General features: G+C 36.9%; 1 protein-coding gene across 1 annotated transcript in view; it reads left to right on the forward strand.

Annotated features, from left to right (window-relative positions):
• The first annotated feature begins 556 nt into the window (after positions 1-556).
• The window catches only part of KCNH8 (potassium voltage-gated channel subfamily H member 8), a 192,345-nt gene continuing 179,453 nt past the window's right edge, over positions 557-13,448 (forward strand). Inside the window, exon 1 of the mRNA XM_080582696.1 lies at positions 557-2,911. Coding sequence (XP_080438822.1) covers positions 2,836-2,911 — 76 coding nt within the window. The 5' untranslated portion in view covers positions 557-2,835. The remainder of the gene's footprint in view (positions 2,912-13,448) is intronic.

Raw genomic sequence — 13,448 nt, forward strand, 5'->3', positions numbered from 1 at the left:
AAGTGCAAAATAAGACGTTACATTTCAGTGTTTCTTCTTCTGTCATTTGATGCTTTTCACTATGTATCATTTTTGGAAACTATTTTGTCAATTCTAGCACAGAAATGTTTAGTGAGTGATTCTGTGATGTGTACCAAATATATTTTTAAAAGCTTGATTGTTACTGCTTGTTCATAGTATATACCTGTTGTCATAGCCAATTTATATGTCATGACTGCATAAATTTGTTAAGCAAGAAACTTCCCTCCTCTTTCCTGAAGATCTCACAGAGTTGACAAGACCTTCAGCTTCTTCTTATAAAGAAGTTAGTATTGTTCCTCCCTCTTGTGCATGACTGTCTTTGTTGGTAGTGCTTTCTCTGCCACCACCTACTTCTCACTTGCCACCACATTCTCCTGGCCAGCAGTGTTTTTTTCCTTGTTTGTTTTTTTATATAATTGTAATTTGTGCTTACAATTATCAACATGAAAAATACCAGATAACTTCTCTGGCAGCTATCCACCCTTCTGGGGATATGTATTTGTATAGCTGTTTTTGTTCCAGAAAGACACACCCTTTCTGCCACTCCCCAAATCAGTTAAGAAATTTCAGTGAACTTTTTTAAAGTTCTAAGCTTACTGAACTATGTCACAGAGCCTTCAAAACATAACATGTTTACATCTTATATTGTGCATTAGGAAGTACAATATCTACTTATGAGCTGCCAGGGTTATTAGCAATTTGATGCCCTTGGAATTTTTTTCTCTTTTGCGATATTTTTGGTGAGTCAGAATTGAGAAATATATTTCTCTTTAAATGTACACAGGTTATTATCTTCTGCCTGCCTGCACTAAGATTGAGGAAAATATTCCTTTCACCTTCACTGCATCCCTACTTAAGTGGGTGTTTGGGGCAGGTCATAAAGGAAAAATACAAATTGGAACACAACTACAACACAGGCTACAATGCATGCAAACCGCTTTGCAGACATCAAAGGTTCACACTTGTCTTGATGTTGCTGAGTAGTTATGCAAGTGAAAAATCTGATCATGCTCTTCTGGACTTTGTAAGTGTTGGAACAGGCTTTATTTTACCAGTGAGAGTATTCTGTACCTTTTATAAAACCTAGATACTAGTAGTGTGGTACCTGACAGTGAGACTAAGTGGCAAGCTATAAAGAGAAATTAATTTCAGAGCTCTGCTTATGGAGAACTGCAGGACATGAAAATCTTTTTGAATGTCAGTAATTGTTAGTTTTCTTTTTCACTATTAAAATCATTCATTTTAAGGAGAAAACTAGTAATTCTAATGAAAGTAAAAGTCTGCCATGAATATGAAGTTAATTATTTAAGAAACTGCTACTACTGTGAGAGTTTGGAGAATTCCATAGTGAGTGACTATAAGGCAGTCTCCATTCTTATATGCCACATCTGAAAACTGAGCTGAGAGATCTTGATTAACTATTTCATACAGATTTCCAGTACAAGGCTAATTAGAGATATTCATGTGATTTCAGTAAAATACTACAGTGTTCTTCAAAGCCAAGGTGGGTTTACCATGGGTAGGCTTTGATGTATGGATTTTATAGCATTTTCCGTGGTGGTGTCTTAGGTGCCTTTTTTAATCTACTATAAAAGGAAGACTTTTTTGTCCATCTTGGAGTCTCTCTCTGTGTTGCTTACGCTGAATAGTGGGAATCAGTCTTCTACCTAATAGGAGAAAAGGAGAACAATAAAATAATAGCATAAATAAAAATAGCAATACTGTAAAACAGCAAAAAGACCAATGTGGTTCCATTTTGTAATGCACAGCGAGTTTGTAGATTAGGGAGTGTAATCTCATATGTTCTTTCCAGGCTCTTGGGGTCCTGAAAGCAGGTGGAGAAAATTTTACCATTTCACTTACTGTAGTAGCTATCACTGTACCTTGGGGTATTATCTGGTACCATGGTATTAGCATGAGGAAATCACTCATCCTGCTGTGGAAGCAGTTTGTGTGTCTGCTGCTTAATTTTTATCTTTGCATCTCCTCCTTCCCTTCCCCTCGAGTTTACACATTAGACCTTGTGGGCCATGTCTCCATTCTTTCTGGTTGCCAAAAAGTAACATATTCCTTCCTGTAATTTTTTAGAGAGGAATTTCTAAAACATGACTGAGGAAATATGCACAATAAATCTGAAAAAGCCTATCCCTGTATTTTTTTAATAAAAAGCGACAACGTGCAAATGACTTAGACCACATACCCACCTCATAAAGCATTCTCCATGTTCTAGCCTCCTCTCCAATGGCCACCTACGGGGCTATACATGTCAATGCCGCCGTTCTCCTGCCAGCAAGCTAAGGTTCTAAGCATTATCTTGTGCTGATATTACTCACAAAGCGGGGTGCTTGTGCTTCAAGTCTAGGCCACCCTTGACTGCTAGAGCTGAGAACCGGACGGTTCAGGCCGGGCTGGGGGCCGGAGGAAGGCTCGGCAGCGCCGGGGCGGCGGCTGTTCCTCCGGTGCTCCAGCTGCAGGTGGATGCAGGTTGCTTTTCCCTCATTCCCAGCCCTCCTTCCCGCGGCCTCTCCACAGGAGGCGAGGAGAGGATGCCCGGGCGGTGCACAGGGGGCTCCGCGGTCGCCCCGCCTGGCTGCGGGGGCCGGCGGGACCGGGGGCTGCCGGGCGGGGGACTCCCGGCGCCGGGGGCGGCGCGGCGGCGGTGGCATCCCCATCCTCCTCCCCCTCCCTCTCTCCCCATCCTTTTCTCCCTCCCTCCGCCTCCTTCCTCCCTTCCCCCGGGCGCCCTCTGCACTTTCTTCTCGAACCACCCTCGTAGGCAAACTTTGATGGGGAACCTCGCACCGCGCTGGAAAAATGCCGGTTATGAAGGGATTACTGGCACCCCAGAACACCTTCCTCGACACCATCGCCACCCGGTTTGACGGCACACGTGAGTCCGGGCTGGGGCAGCGGGCTCAGGAAAGGGGCTTTAGGGAGGGCACCGTGCGTACAGTGGGAGCCTCCTGCTTCCCATCGGGTGACAGGAGTCTTCTGCTTCTTCGGAAGGGGTTTTCTCGGTACCAGACGCCGGCAAGGAGGAGGGTGAGGCGAGGCAGCTCCCATCCTCTCCTACTCTCCTGCTCGGCTTATCCTTAGCTTTTCAGGTGAGGAGGATGCTCCGTCCCTTCTCCTCCCGGCCCCCTCCGCGGGGGCTGGTGCCGGCAGCCGAGCTGCTGCTGCAGCTGGGATCGGTGTAGGAAAGTTGTGTTCTGGGCTGGAGCTTCTCCTCCCGGGCAGCGGAGGCTGCGGGGAAAAAGCAGGTTTCAGAACCTGGGCAGGGCTTTGTCAGGATGTTAGGGGATTTTTTTTTTCCTTCTCCTCCCCCCGCTCAACATCACCCTAAAAACTGACTCCCTGTAGAAGGGGTTCAGCAGCGGCACAGCAGGAGGTGCAAGAGGTTGTTGAGGAAGAAAGGACGAAACAACCCTTCAGCGGCAGCGTCCGGCTGCAGCACCGCGGACAGGGCCCTGCCGGGTGGCAGCGCCGCTCCGCGCCCTACCGCGCCCTGCTCCGCCCGCGGCGCTCTCCTTGGTCCCGCTCAGCGGCTCCCAGGCAAGGAGCTGCCTCCGCTGCGGGAAGCTGGCTTGCCGTGGGGTTGGAAGTTGTCTCTGTCTTGAGTTTTGCTGCTTCTTTAATGGGGCTCGCCTTTTTTTTTTTTTTTTTTTTTTTTTTTTAATAAAAAGAAATTGGAGTTTGGAAGATTCCTTTTAAACAAATAAATCTAGAGATCCAAAGTGAAAGAAAAGATAACCTGTGGTTTTGAGTTGCTCTCAGCTCTTTCCTGAGTGAAAACGTTGCGATCTAACTGGTTTGGTACCTTTTTGGGTATGTGTCTCTTGGCATTTTCTCAATGGTTCAGCTAGGGTGTGATTAAGACACTGAACTATAATTACTGTATTGATAAGTTGTAAAGTGTCAAGAAAATATGTGGTCACTGAAATCAATTGCAGAGAAACATTGAACTGTATTACAGCTGCTCTGCTAGTCTGAGGATATGTAGCTAATTGTGATTCAGGGTGTATGTAATTGGTACTTGATTATAAAGCAATCCCTCTTAAGACTACTTAGATGTACCTTTAAATTCCTTTAAATACACTACTCAAAGTCCTTTCCCCTCACCTCTCCACCTTTTTTATTTCTCTAAATCACATGGGTATTATTTTCTGCATATTGAAGCATGACACTCTAATAGGAGTTTTGTTGCTGATACTGTTATTTGCCAGAAAAGTACTTCTTCCCTGCTTTGTGCTCAGGACCCTCCCCCCTTTCAATGGCTTCATTTCAAAGGATAGAGTACAGCCTGTGAGCTGTACACACAAACATTTCACCAATTCCCTTTTCTTCTAAAAAGATCCAACTGAACAAACAACATTAATGATGATGTGCAGCTGTTTTACTTCAACAACAACAAAAATTAGAAAAATGTCTAATCTTTGTATTCTCAGTGACACAAACAGAGAAGTGTGGCAGGAAGTTTATCACTTAGTTGAATTCTATGAGCAAATGTAACTGCTTTCTTTAAGCAATAATTCCACTGATCTTCATAGTGTCAGCTGGGCCAATCTTTTCTAAAGCAACAGAAAACAGGGCCCATTGTCCTTCTTAGAAATATGTAATGCTAATAACTGATATACTTTCTTATATATTGCATTAGAAAAAATAATATAATTAGGTACTTATGTACCTCAAGAAATTATAGCATGTCATGTTTTTATTATAGGCAATTATGTGTTGCTTTGTAAGTAGATATTCAAAATTTGGCATAAATATTAAACAAGCTTAATCTAGAACTTGTCATTGTGTAACTTCGCACGTGAAATACTCACAGAAGTTCACAAAAGAAGACTTATTAGCTACACAATCAGACATAATAAAGATAATAGAAGTTGTGGAGGATGACACTATTCTATGGAAAACCAATGTGACTCTCAATCTACAAAATAACATCTCTTTTAGAGGGTTAGGGTAAAAAAAAGAATCAACTTAATGTTCTTAAAGTCTTTTTTGAAATGAAGTTATGCAAATCAATTTACATCATAATTACATTTAAAATCTTCAGAAACAGTTCATCTCCTTTATTGCTTTGATATGTTTTTTTCCATAAAACAGATAGATTTAAATACAAAAATATATATCTTTAACTGACAATATTTATTTATTTATTTATTTTTCAAATAAAGGAAAGTAGTTTTGCAAAATTTATATACTTACATGAGCATCAGGAAGAAACAATAAAACATTTTGTTTTCATTTAAATTGTCTTGGTGGTAGTACTGAGGTTGTTCAGGTGGCTAAAGCTAGGAGTAATAATGATGGCTAATCCTCACAGGAATCAGTCCTATGTTTTACTAGTTTTATAGGTGATATAGACTATGAAAGGAATATAACTGATAAATGGCACTCAACCTGGGACTGTTTCATAAACTACTTTGACCTTCTACACAATATTTAGTGTTAAAATACAGTTTTGTGTCAAAAAGGCTTTTTGTTTTGTTTTAACATAGTCTGTAGTTAACAGACCTCCTTTCATTTTAAGCCTCTGGGAAGGATATATTATGTTGTCATCAGTGATAGACTAATCCACCAATGCATCTTTAATCCAGAAGAGGGATAATTCTAATTCTGGGCAACAGTGCAAGAAAGGATTCCAGATAATATTAGAAAATATTCTTTGCTTTCTACAGAACTTTTCAAAAATTCATTCAAATAAGTCTTTCAATTTTACTATTGCAATGATTTCTATCTAATTAATAATTATAAATGGCATTATTAAAAAACTGCAAATATCAAAAAAGCCTAGATAACGGAACTGTTTGACAGTTATTTCATCTGTCCAGAATTCTCACAGCAGTTGTTTTATATTGTTATACACATATTACAAATACATATGCTTTACGTGTCAAAACAGTGCTAGACAAAGATTAATGTTGGTGTGACTCCTGGATATTCAGGATGTCACAGAGATCTACATCTGCAAAGTTGCCATTACCTGAATTGCGTACATGATAGAACAATATTAAGGATCTGCATATCTGGATTTTCATGACAGAGCTCTTGGATCTGTTTATGTGTTATTATAATTTCACCTTCTTACAACTCTGAACTATGTTTTGTGTTCCTGACATTGGAGTTGAAGTCAATGTTTTCTCAAAGGGCTTTTTTTTCTTTTTTCCCTTGATAACTAACCACCAGATCATCTAAATGTTTTTTGCCCCCTCTGTTAGCAAGGGGTTTATGTGGTAATTGCTCTCTAAGGAAAAGAAAACAGACAAACCACACTATTAAAAGAAGAGTTTATATATATATATATATTTTTCCAGATTTACAAGACAAAAGTCTTGTTTTCAAGTCTTTTTTTCAAGTGTTCAAATACGTCATGTATATGGCTATAATTAAAACTCAAAGTATTATGCTTGTAAATGTCTGAAATTAATAATTAAAACTTCTGAATGGAAAATTTAGATGTTTTTGATTCTCATCCTAATTTAGGTTAAGAAAACCATTAAGAAATGGTTGCATAGTATGAAATTCTCTATTGCATTTTAACGTTTGTATGTGTGTATTTTATACGTATATATAATCCCTATGTATTATTTAAGTAGGTAAATCCACACAAGAGGTGGTTGTTTCTGCAAATTTGTGATGCTTTCTCAGTGAGCAAAGCTAACAGATGACCTCATCATTTTGTGTGTGTGTATGTATAAATATATTTAAACTAATGGTGATTTTATATGTGGTTATACTATAAAATGACTGAAGTTCTATAATTATCTCTTGTCTATCAAATATATTCAGTTTCCAAATTGTGTACTTCCACATCGTTATTAACAATTTCATATGATCACTATAATCTGAAGATCATGCTGAGTTAATTCCTTCTTGCTCACTGTCAATGGTGATAAATTTGATAATTCCCTATTTGTAGAACGACTTCTATGTTCCATTTTGTTTTCCAATTGAAAACTTGCTCAAAGATAAATTAGCGGAACTTTGTAAATGAACAGCAATTTTCATAATACATTTTTGTCCTTACCAATTGCATAGATTCAGTTTTCTAGTTGCTTTAGTCAACCCTAGGAGGGCTTGAAAGGTACTTGATGGAAACATACAGATTAAGTATATCAGAAGTGGTGTTAGTGTGTTTCCACTGTCACCGTGGGTTTCCACCACGTTGTCTCTTTTGAATAAACCATAGTTGGTACAGAACTGAAAGCTGGTGTATATGATGATATTCCCAGGTTGCAGCTTCTTTACATTCCTTCCTCCTCCTCTTCTTCCCCATCATTTGATTTCTACCTCATTAAAAATAAATAAATTTTTTTTAAAAAAAAGGGTAATGTCTGCCATGTTGACACAAGGCACTGACATTTTCTGATACTCTGTAATCAAATCCTGTATCTCATTCAGGTCAAATCCTCTCTAGACTAGACAGTGTGATACTTAACCATAACATCATTATTACAAGAAATTCAGAGGCCACTTCTTGACTGTTGGTGCTACCCAGTAGTTTTCTACCAAATGAACACAAGGAATTGAAACAGTGTCAAGCATAGGGAAGCAACAGTTGAGCTTTCCAGGGGAGGACGTTATTGATCAAAATCTATAATTAGAGTAGTTCACCTCAAAAAAAAAAAAAAAAAAAAAAGTGTGTGACCAAACAAATGAAAGACTTGAACTATGAAAATCATTGATTAATACCAAAGGCTTCCAAACGGTGATAGTGGAAAAGCTGGTGAGCTGTCCCCTCTCACTCTGAAGGAGTGGAGGTGTACTGAAAGATGGTCTAGTTCTTTCTGACACAGATGCAATTAGTTGGCATGAGGGAAATTTCCAAAGCTATTATTCCCTAAACATTTGTTTGGTGTTTTCACAAGCAGACTACTCTGCCCTTTTGCTTATATTTTTGGACAGGTAAATAATGTTTTGTTTTGAATGAATCATATATTTGTCACTACAAAAAATATACTGTCAATGCAGGAAAAGATCTTTCTTGTGTTTTGCTCAGAGCACCAAGAAAGCAAATACTTTCTTTTCTGTACTTGTTCCTGTAAGACACAGTCCATGATGTATCTCACTGTAGCTCAGTTACTTAAAAAAAAAAAAAAAAAATGTGATTTTGAATAGAACCCAGTGTCAGATGTTGGAATCTGTGTTGTGCTGTTGCTCTTCACTGAAAGTAACAAAAACTAGACTAAGCTGCTACTCAAAAAATATGTTCCTATTCTGTCTGCACAAGTGTTGGGGCTGAAGAACTCATAATCTAAGACTTATTCTGGATGATTTTTGCTCACAGTAAATTCAGATTCTAACTTCAGCTGAAGTTGGACATTAAAGACTGAATTGTGAAGAGATTTAGAGGTATCTTAAGACCATATTTCTTAACTAGTTCTTGTATTAAGGAACTAGTTCAATAAAACAATTGTGCAGGTCCCATTTAAAAATTCAAATTTCTGAGTTACAGTGATTTGTGATTTTAAAGAATATGTTTTATTCACCGAGTATGTTATTGCTGGAGAAAATATTAATGCATTTGGATTGTCAGTTGGTGGTCTCCTTTCGCAGACGGAAAGAAGTTAGAATGATATCCCTGCAGGACATGCATTCAGAAGGCTGTGCAATTCATTAAGTGAACTACCTTTAAGCCTAAGGTTCTAGGTTAATGCTTATTAAAACAAAGTTAGACTAGTAGCATACATTTTGTTTCAGATATAAAATCTGTATTTAAATTCAAGATGAACATTTGAAATGTAATAGTGGAAGAGTCATTAAATAAGGGATTTTTTTCCTGAATAATACAAGAATATTTCTGAGTGCGATTTTATATATAAGTCTAATAAAACTGACATTCGGTTTTGTTCTCACTGCATTGTGTGTTTGAAGTGACATATATTTGAATGAATATTACTTTGTTAATGGATTACAGAAAAAACTCTTTAGAGGGTTTCAGAGCCTTATATGATTTTTTTCAGAATTCCAACTAGAGTTAGTTACTCTGTAAATCTATTTATTTTTTCCTGTTCTAAATATATGGCACTATTTTCTTCTCTGATAAATATGGAAATAAAATTATCTTATTTTAATATTGCATTTGTACATTCAACATATATTTTAGTCTGTTCATATTTTGTTTATACATTCCCGTTCTCTTTGGGTATAAAGTAAATGTGTTCAGAGTAGAGTTCAGAGAAAAAGAACAATAGAAATAGACTAAAAATATTGCTTCAAGCACAGGTGGACTCCTTACCAAATATGGTATATATGCATGAATGTATAATAATATGTCTGGAAATAGATTCTGTTCTGATGTAATGCATTTTTTTTAAAGAAATATAAGTTACTTGTATTACATTATCTGTGTCCTGAAAAAGGCAATTGCTACAAGAGTTTTCACATTTTTACAAGCTCGTTTAATTTATCATGGTGTATTAAAAATGACCATGAATAAAAAACAACTAAGGAACAACTCTCTCCCAAAGTAATGTTTTTTCCTGCCCACTCAATCTGAAAATAAATAAATAAATAGTGAAGATGGGGGGGGGGAAGGAAGGAAGAGGAGAAGGGATAAAGAAACAAACAAAACATTCTCAACTGCAGACAGGAGAGACTTCCACAACAGTATAAGAACATTCTTCTTTTGGAGTTCTCTTTGCCAAGTGCTTCAGGATCCTTCTGTTTCCAAGGAATGATAATAGCATTCAAAAGCTTTGGAACAGGTGTTGTTCTTAAAATACTAGCGTATTTAACATTGAAGTTAACTTTAAATATCTTCTGAGCATCCCTAAACTTAATGCTGATCTGTCAATCATTTCAAGGACAGCCAAAGACAATTGTATTATGGAAAAAACACTTCGATGAAGGACTTGTTTTAAGAAATGTGGTACATTATCTTGTGATGTTGAAATGATTTGCCTCTTTTCACGTAAGGGGAGGAATTATTGGTCGTTTGACTTTTCTTTCGCCCCCATCCCACTCATCTATTCCATTATCAGTGTTTGCTTAAGACTAGATCTAGAGTTTTCTTGACTTTTCTTTCGCCCCCATCCCACTCATCTATTCCATTATCAGTGTTTGCTTAAGACTAGATCTACAGTTTTCTGATCTCCTAAGAGACACCTAGGTTGTGTCAGTTCTTCCTGGGTCTTAAAGAAACACTTTTCAGTGGAACATGTTTTTGAGAATTCACGATCAGTTTAATTATTTTCCATTACTATTTTTCAGCAGATGATATAAAAGCATTCAGAATTCTGCTGTATTGTCCTTAATAAAAGCAGTGCTGCTTCTTTATAAAGACCAGTGATATCTGATAGGAACAGGATTGTTCTGCATAAGGAAGGAAAAAATAAAAACAGCAATCAGAATAGCCAAGGAAATTCTGAAAGACGTCCAAAGTGTTCCTTACAAGTGGAAGAAAAGAGATAACTGTAGCTGAGTTTGACCATCATTGAGAAATCAAGAAAAGTATTGTAAAATTAAGTAAAGCAACTGCCATTCTGTTTTTCACAGAATTTTGTAATGGCAAACTGGCAAGTCATATTTTGGTCAAAATGAAATAAAATAAAGCAAAGTTTTGACAATTATTAACCTAACTCTGCTCTCAGTGGAGCCAATAAGAAATTTATTCCTGTGATAATTGAAATTTTGACTTCAGTGAGAACTGTTTAGGTACAAGTTTTACCATGGTATTGTAGAATTTTGCACATCCTTGCCAATAGCTTTTAACGTGTTCACAACTAAAGCCCGTCTCTTTCTTAGTGACTGGTGCTATTCCCCCTGAACTCAGTGAAGCTGTACCAGTATCTTACCTAGGTAAATGAGTGAGGAGTCTGGCCCAAGATCTTGATTAATCTTTTCAGTTATGACCTTAAGTATTCTTAATTTTTCTATTGAAGACATTCTAAAAGTATTCATGCACTAAGTACAAATCTTTTCCTTAGTGCTTAGTGCAAAACAGAAATACTAAAACTTGTCCGTCTTTCAGATAATATTGATTTATATACTTTTAACAACAAAACAGGACATACTCTTTTAGAATTCACAGTATTTAAAAAATAATTAAAAGAATCTAGCACAGCTTTTAATGGAGAAAATTATTTATAGATCGAACAAATGAGCGGGGGAAAAAAAAAAAAGGAAAATCTGTTGTCACAAAATGATTCCATAACTTTATTTCTTTTAATAAAAGGATTGCTAATAAAAATGTAAGTATGTTCATGCACCAAGTCTGGGTTAGGCTTTTGCTGTGCCAAAAGAACAAGTGGAGGGAAAAAAAAAAAAAAGGAAAAAAAAAAACACATCACGACATGATGTAACATTTCTTTAATAAAGACCTTTAATATATCATTACTTTTTAATTTTACCATAAAGAAAAATTAATGTAAGAGATCTTGTTAACAATAAAGAAAACAATTTTCACTGTTTAGATGTATTTCCTTTAGGAGGATGAGGCAATTTTGCGGCATTATTATACAAAGCTGTAATTGTTCCCTATTGAAGAGTGTTTCTTCCAGTGTGTCTGCACTGAGATCAGTTTTTCTCTAGGCATTAGTTATGACTGCTAGGAGTGTAGATTCTGGCTCTTAGGACTTTCAAAGGCTGAGAGTTGCTAGGGTTATTTTGCTTTTTCTTTAAGTTAAACCAACAGAAATAGAGACAGATTTATCTGGACATCATGGATGTAATACTTCGTACTACAGCTTTTGTTTTGTGCCCTTTTCATTTTGCCTTCCATCTCCCTCAATAACTTGTTCTGGTACATGACTAGACATACTTTCTTATTCCAAATGTAAAAAGAGAGCTATAACCCAGTCATTTTGTCATTTATTTGATTTTTAGAATCACAAAATTGTCCTAATGCAAATAGCTTGTTGTTTTTATTGTTGTTGTGTTGTTTTCTTAAATGTCAGATAAATCCTGTGATAAGTATACATAAATTGTGGCTTTTCTTGCATCTTGGAATCAACAATGATAAGAAATATAATGGGAATACTATGTTGTTTTAGAGGGAACTTTTTAAGGAAAACAAGATTCTTTGTGGAAGATTGAACAACTTCTTTGGTGGGTAAAAGAACTTTAATAAGACAATATAAAGAGTATATCAGCAATAAGTTGATTTTATTTTATTTTTAAAGCTCCAGATGGAAATACACAATATCATAATCTATGGCTTTGTTCTTAATATATGGATTAAGCTTGTGAGGTGATTGGACAGTCATTGCATTTACTAAACTGGATTTGTTCTTTACTGAGCTGAAAGATTATGATGCTAGCCAATCTGTAGGCAGTGTTAAGGACTAGGAGTTTGGACATTTTCTTTTCCACCTCAAGAGCAGAGGGAAGCATGTACCTCATGAAACCTGACCTTATGGAAATGCGTTAGCCATTTCAATAATTATATGGAAAAGTATAGCTAACAGATATTGATGTAAGAGGTTGAACTACACATTTGCTTTTCTCAAATTCAGCAGCAGATTTTGGCTCTTTCAATACTACCTGGAAGGTTATGGATGTGCCAGTGGTTAGAGCACACTACACTCCTTACATCTGTTCGAGCAACAGGTTGTTGCCTGGAACTAGGCAGACATATGCCTTGCAATTGTACAATATCACTGTACTATAGACATATGGTTATATTGTGCAGTAGACATATGCTCTTGCATTGTACTAGATTGAATACTTCTCTAAGCAGAAGGCAGGTAGGCAGACATCAACTATGTGACCTCATTGTAGTGCATTTTGAGGCAAAAGCTGGAGGATTTATTTTCTGCACACTTAGAGGTGTGGTAAAAGCCTTTTCCAAAATTTTGACTGGTAGGATTTACATCCAAGTATTTTCAATAGCTTTGAGATCCATATAACAATTTGTCACTTTTCTCTCTTTGAATCTGTGATTTTCATCTTCAAATTCATTATAAGTTACAAATAATTATTTCTGAATCTGCACCCAGTATCAATGTGACAGATATTAATTTTGAAAAAACAGACTATTCTCCTTTAAAATGTATTAAAAACCTTTAGAAAAATTAAGTTATAAGTGGCCTTAAGTAAATAATTGATTTAGTAAATTTTACTTACAGTATGAACTGAAGCTACAATTGATTTGTAGAGGAGGGGGTAGTCTTGTGTGGTAAAGTATACAGGTCATCTTTAGCCAAGAAAGGGAAAAGGATGGAGCAGCTGCTAAGAAGCTGTGATTGACTGGTGGGATTGCTGAGTGAACAGTGGGGTAGAGCTTTAGAATGAACTAAATGGCAGTAGCACTGTGGGAAGCTTGAATTCTGTGCAGAATATAGCACAGGAAATGCTACTGTAAGTGAGTATGGTCATGAGAGTATTAAATGTACTGTCTTCTCTTTTCTCAGGAGTTGTCGTCCTACTTAGTTATATGATGGAAAGCTATCCTGGCAGTCTTGGGTGTCAACGTGTCTCCA

The sequence above is a fragment of the Anser brachyrhynchus genome (genome assembly GCF_964034855.1).
Source record: "Anser brachyrhynchus genome assembly, chromosome: 2".
In the NCBI taxonomy this organism is placed as follows: Eukaryota; Metazoa; Chordata; class Aves; order Anseriformes; family Anatidae; genus Anser; species Anser brachyrhynchus.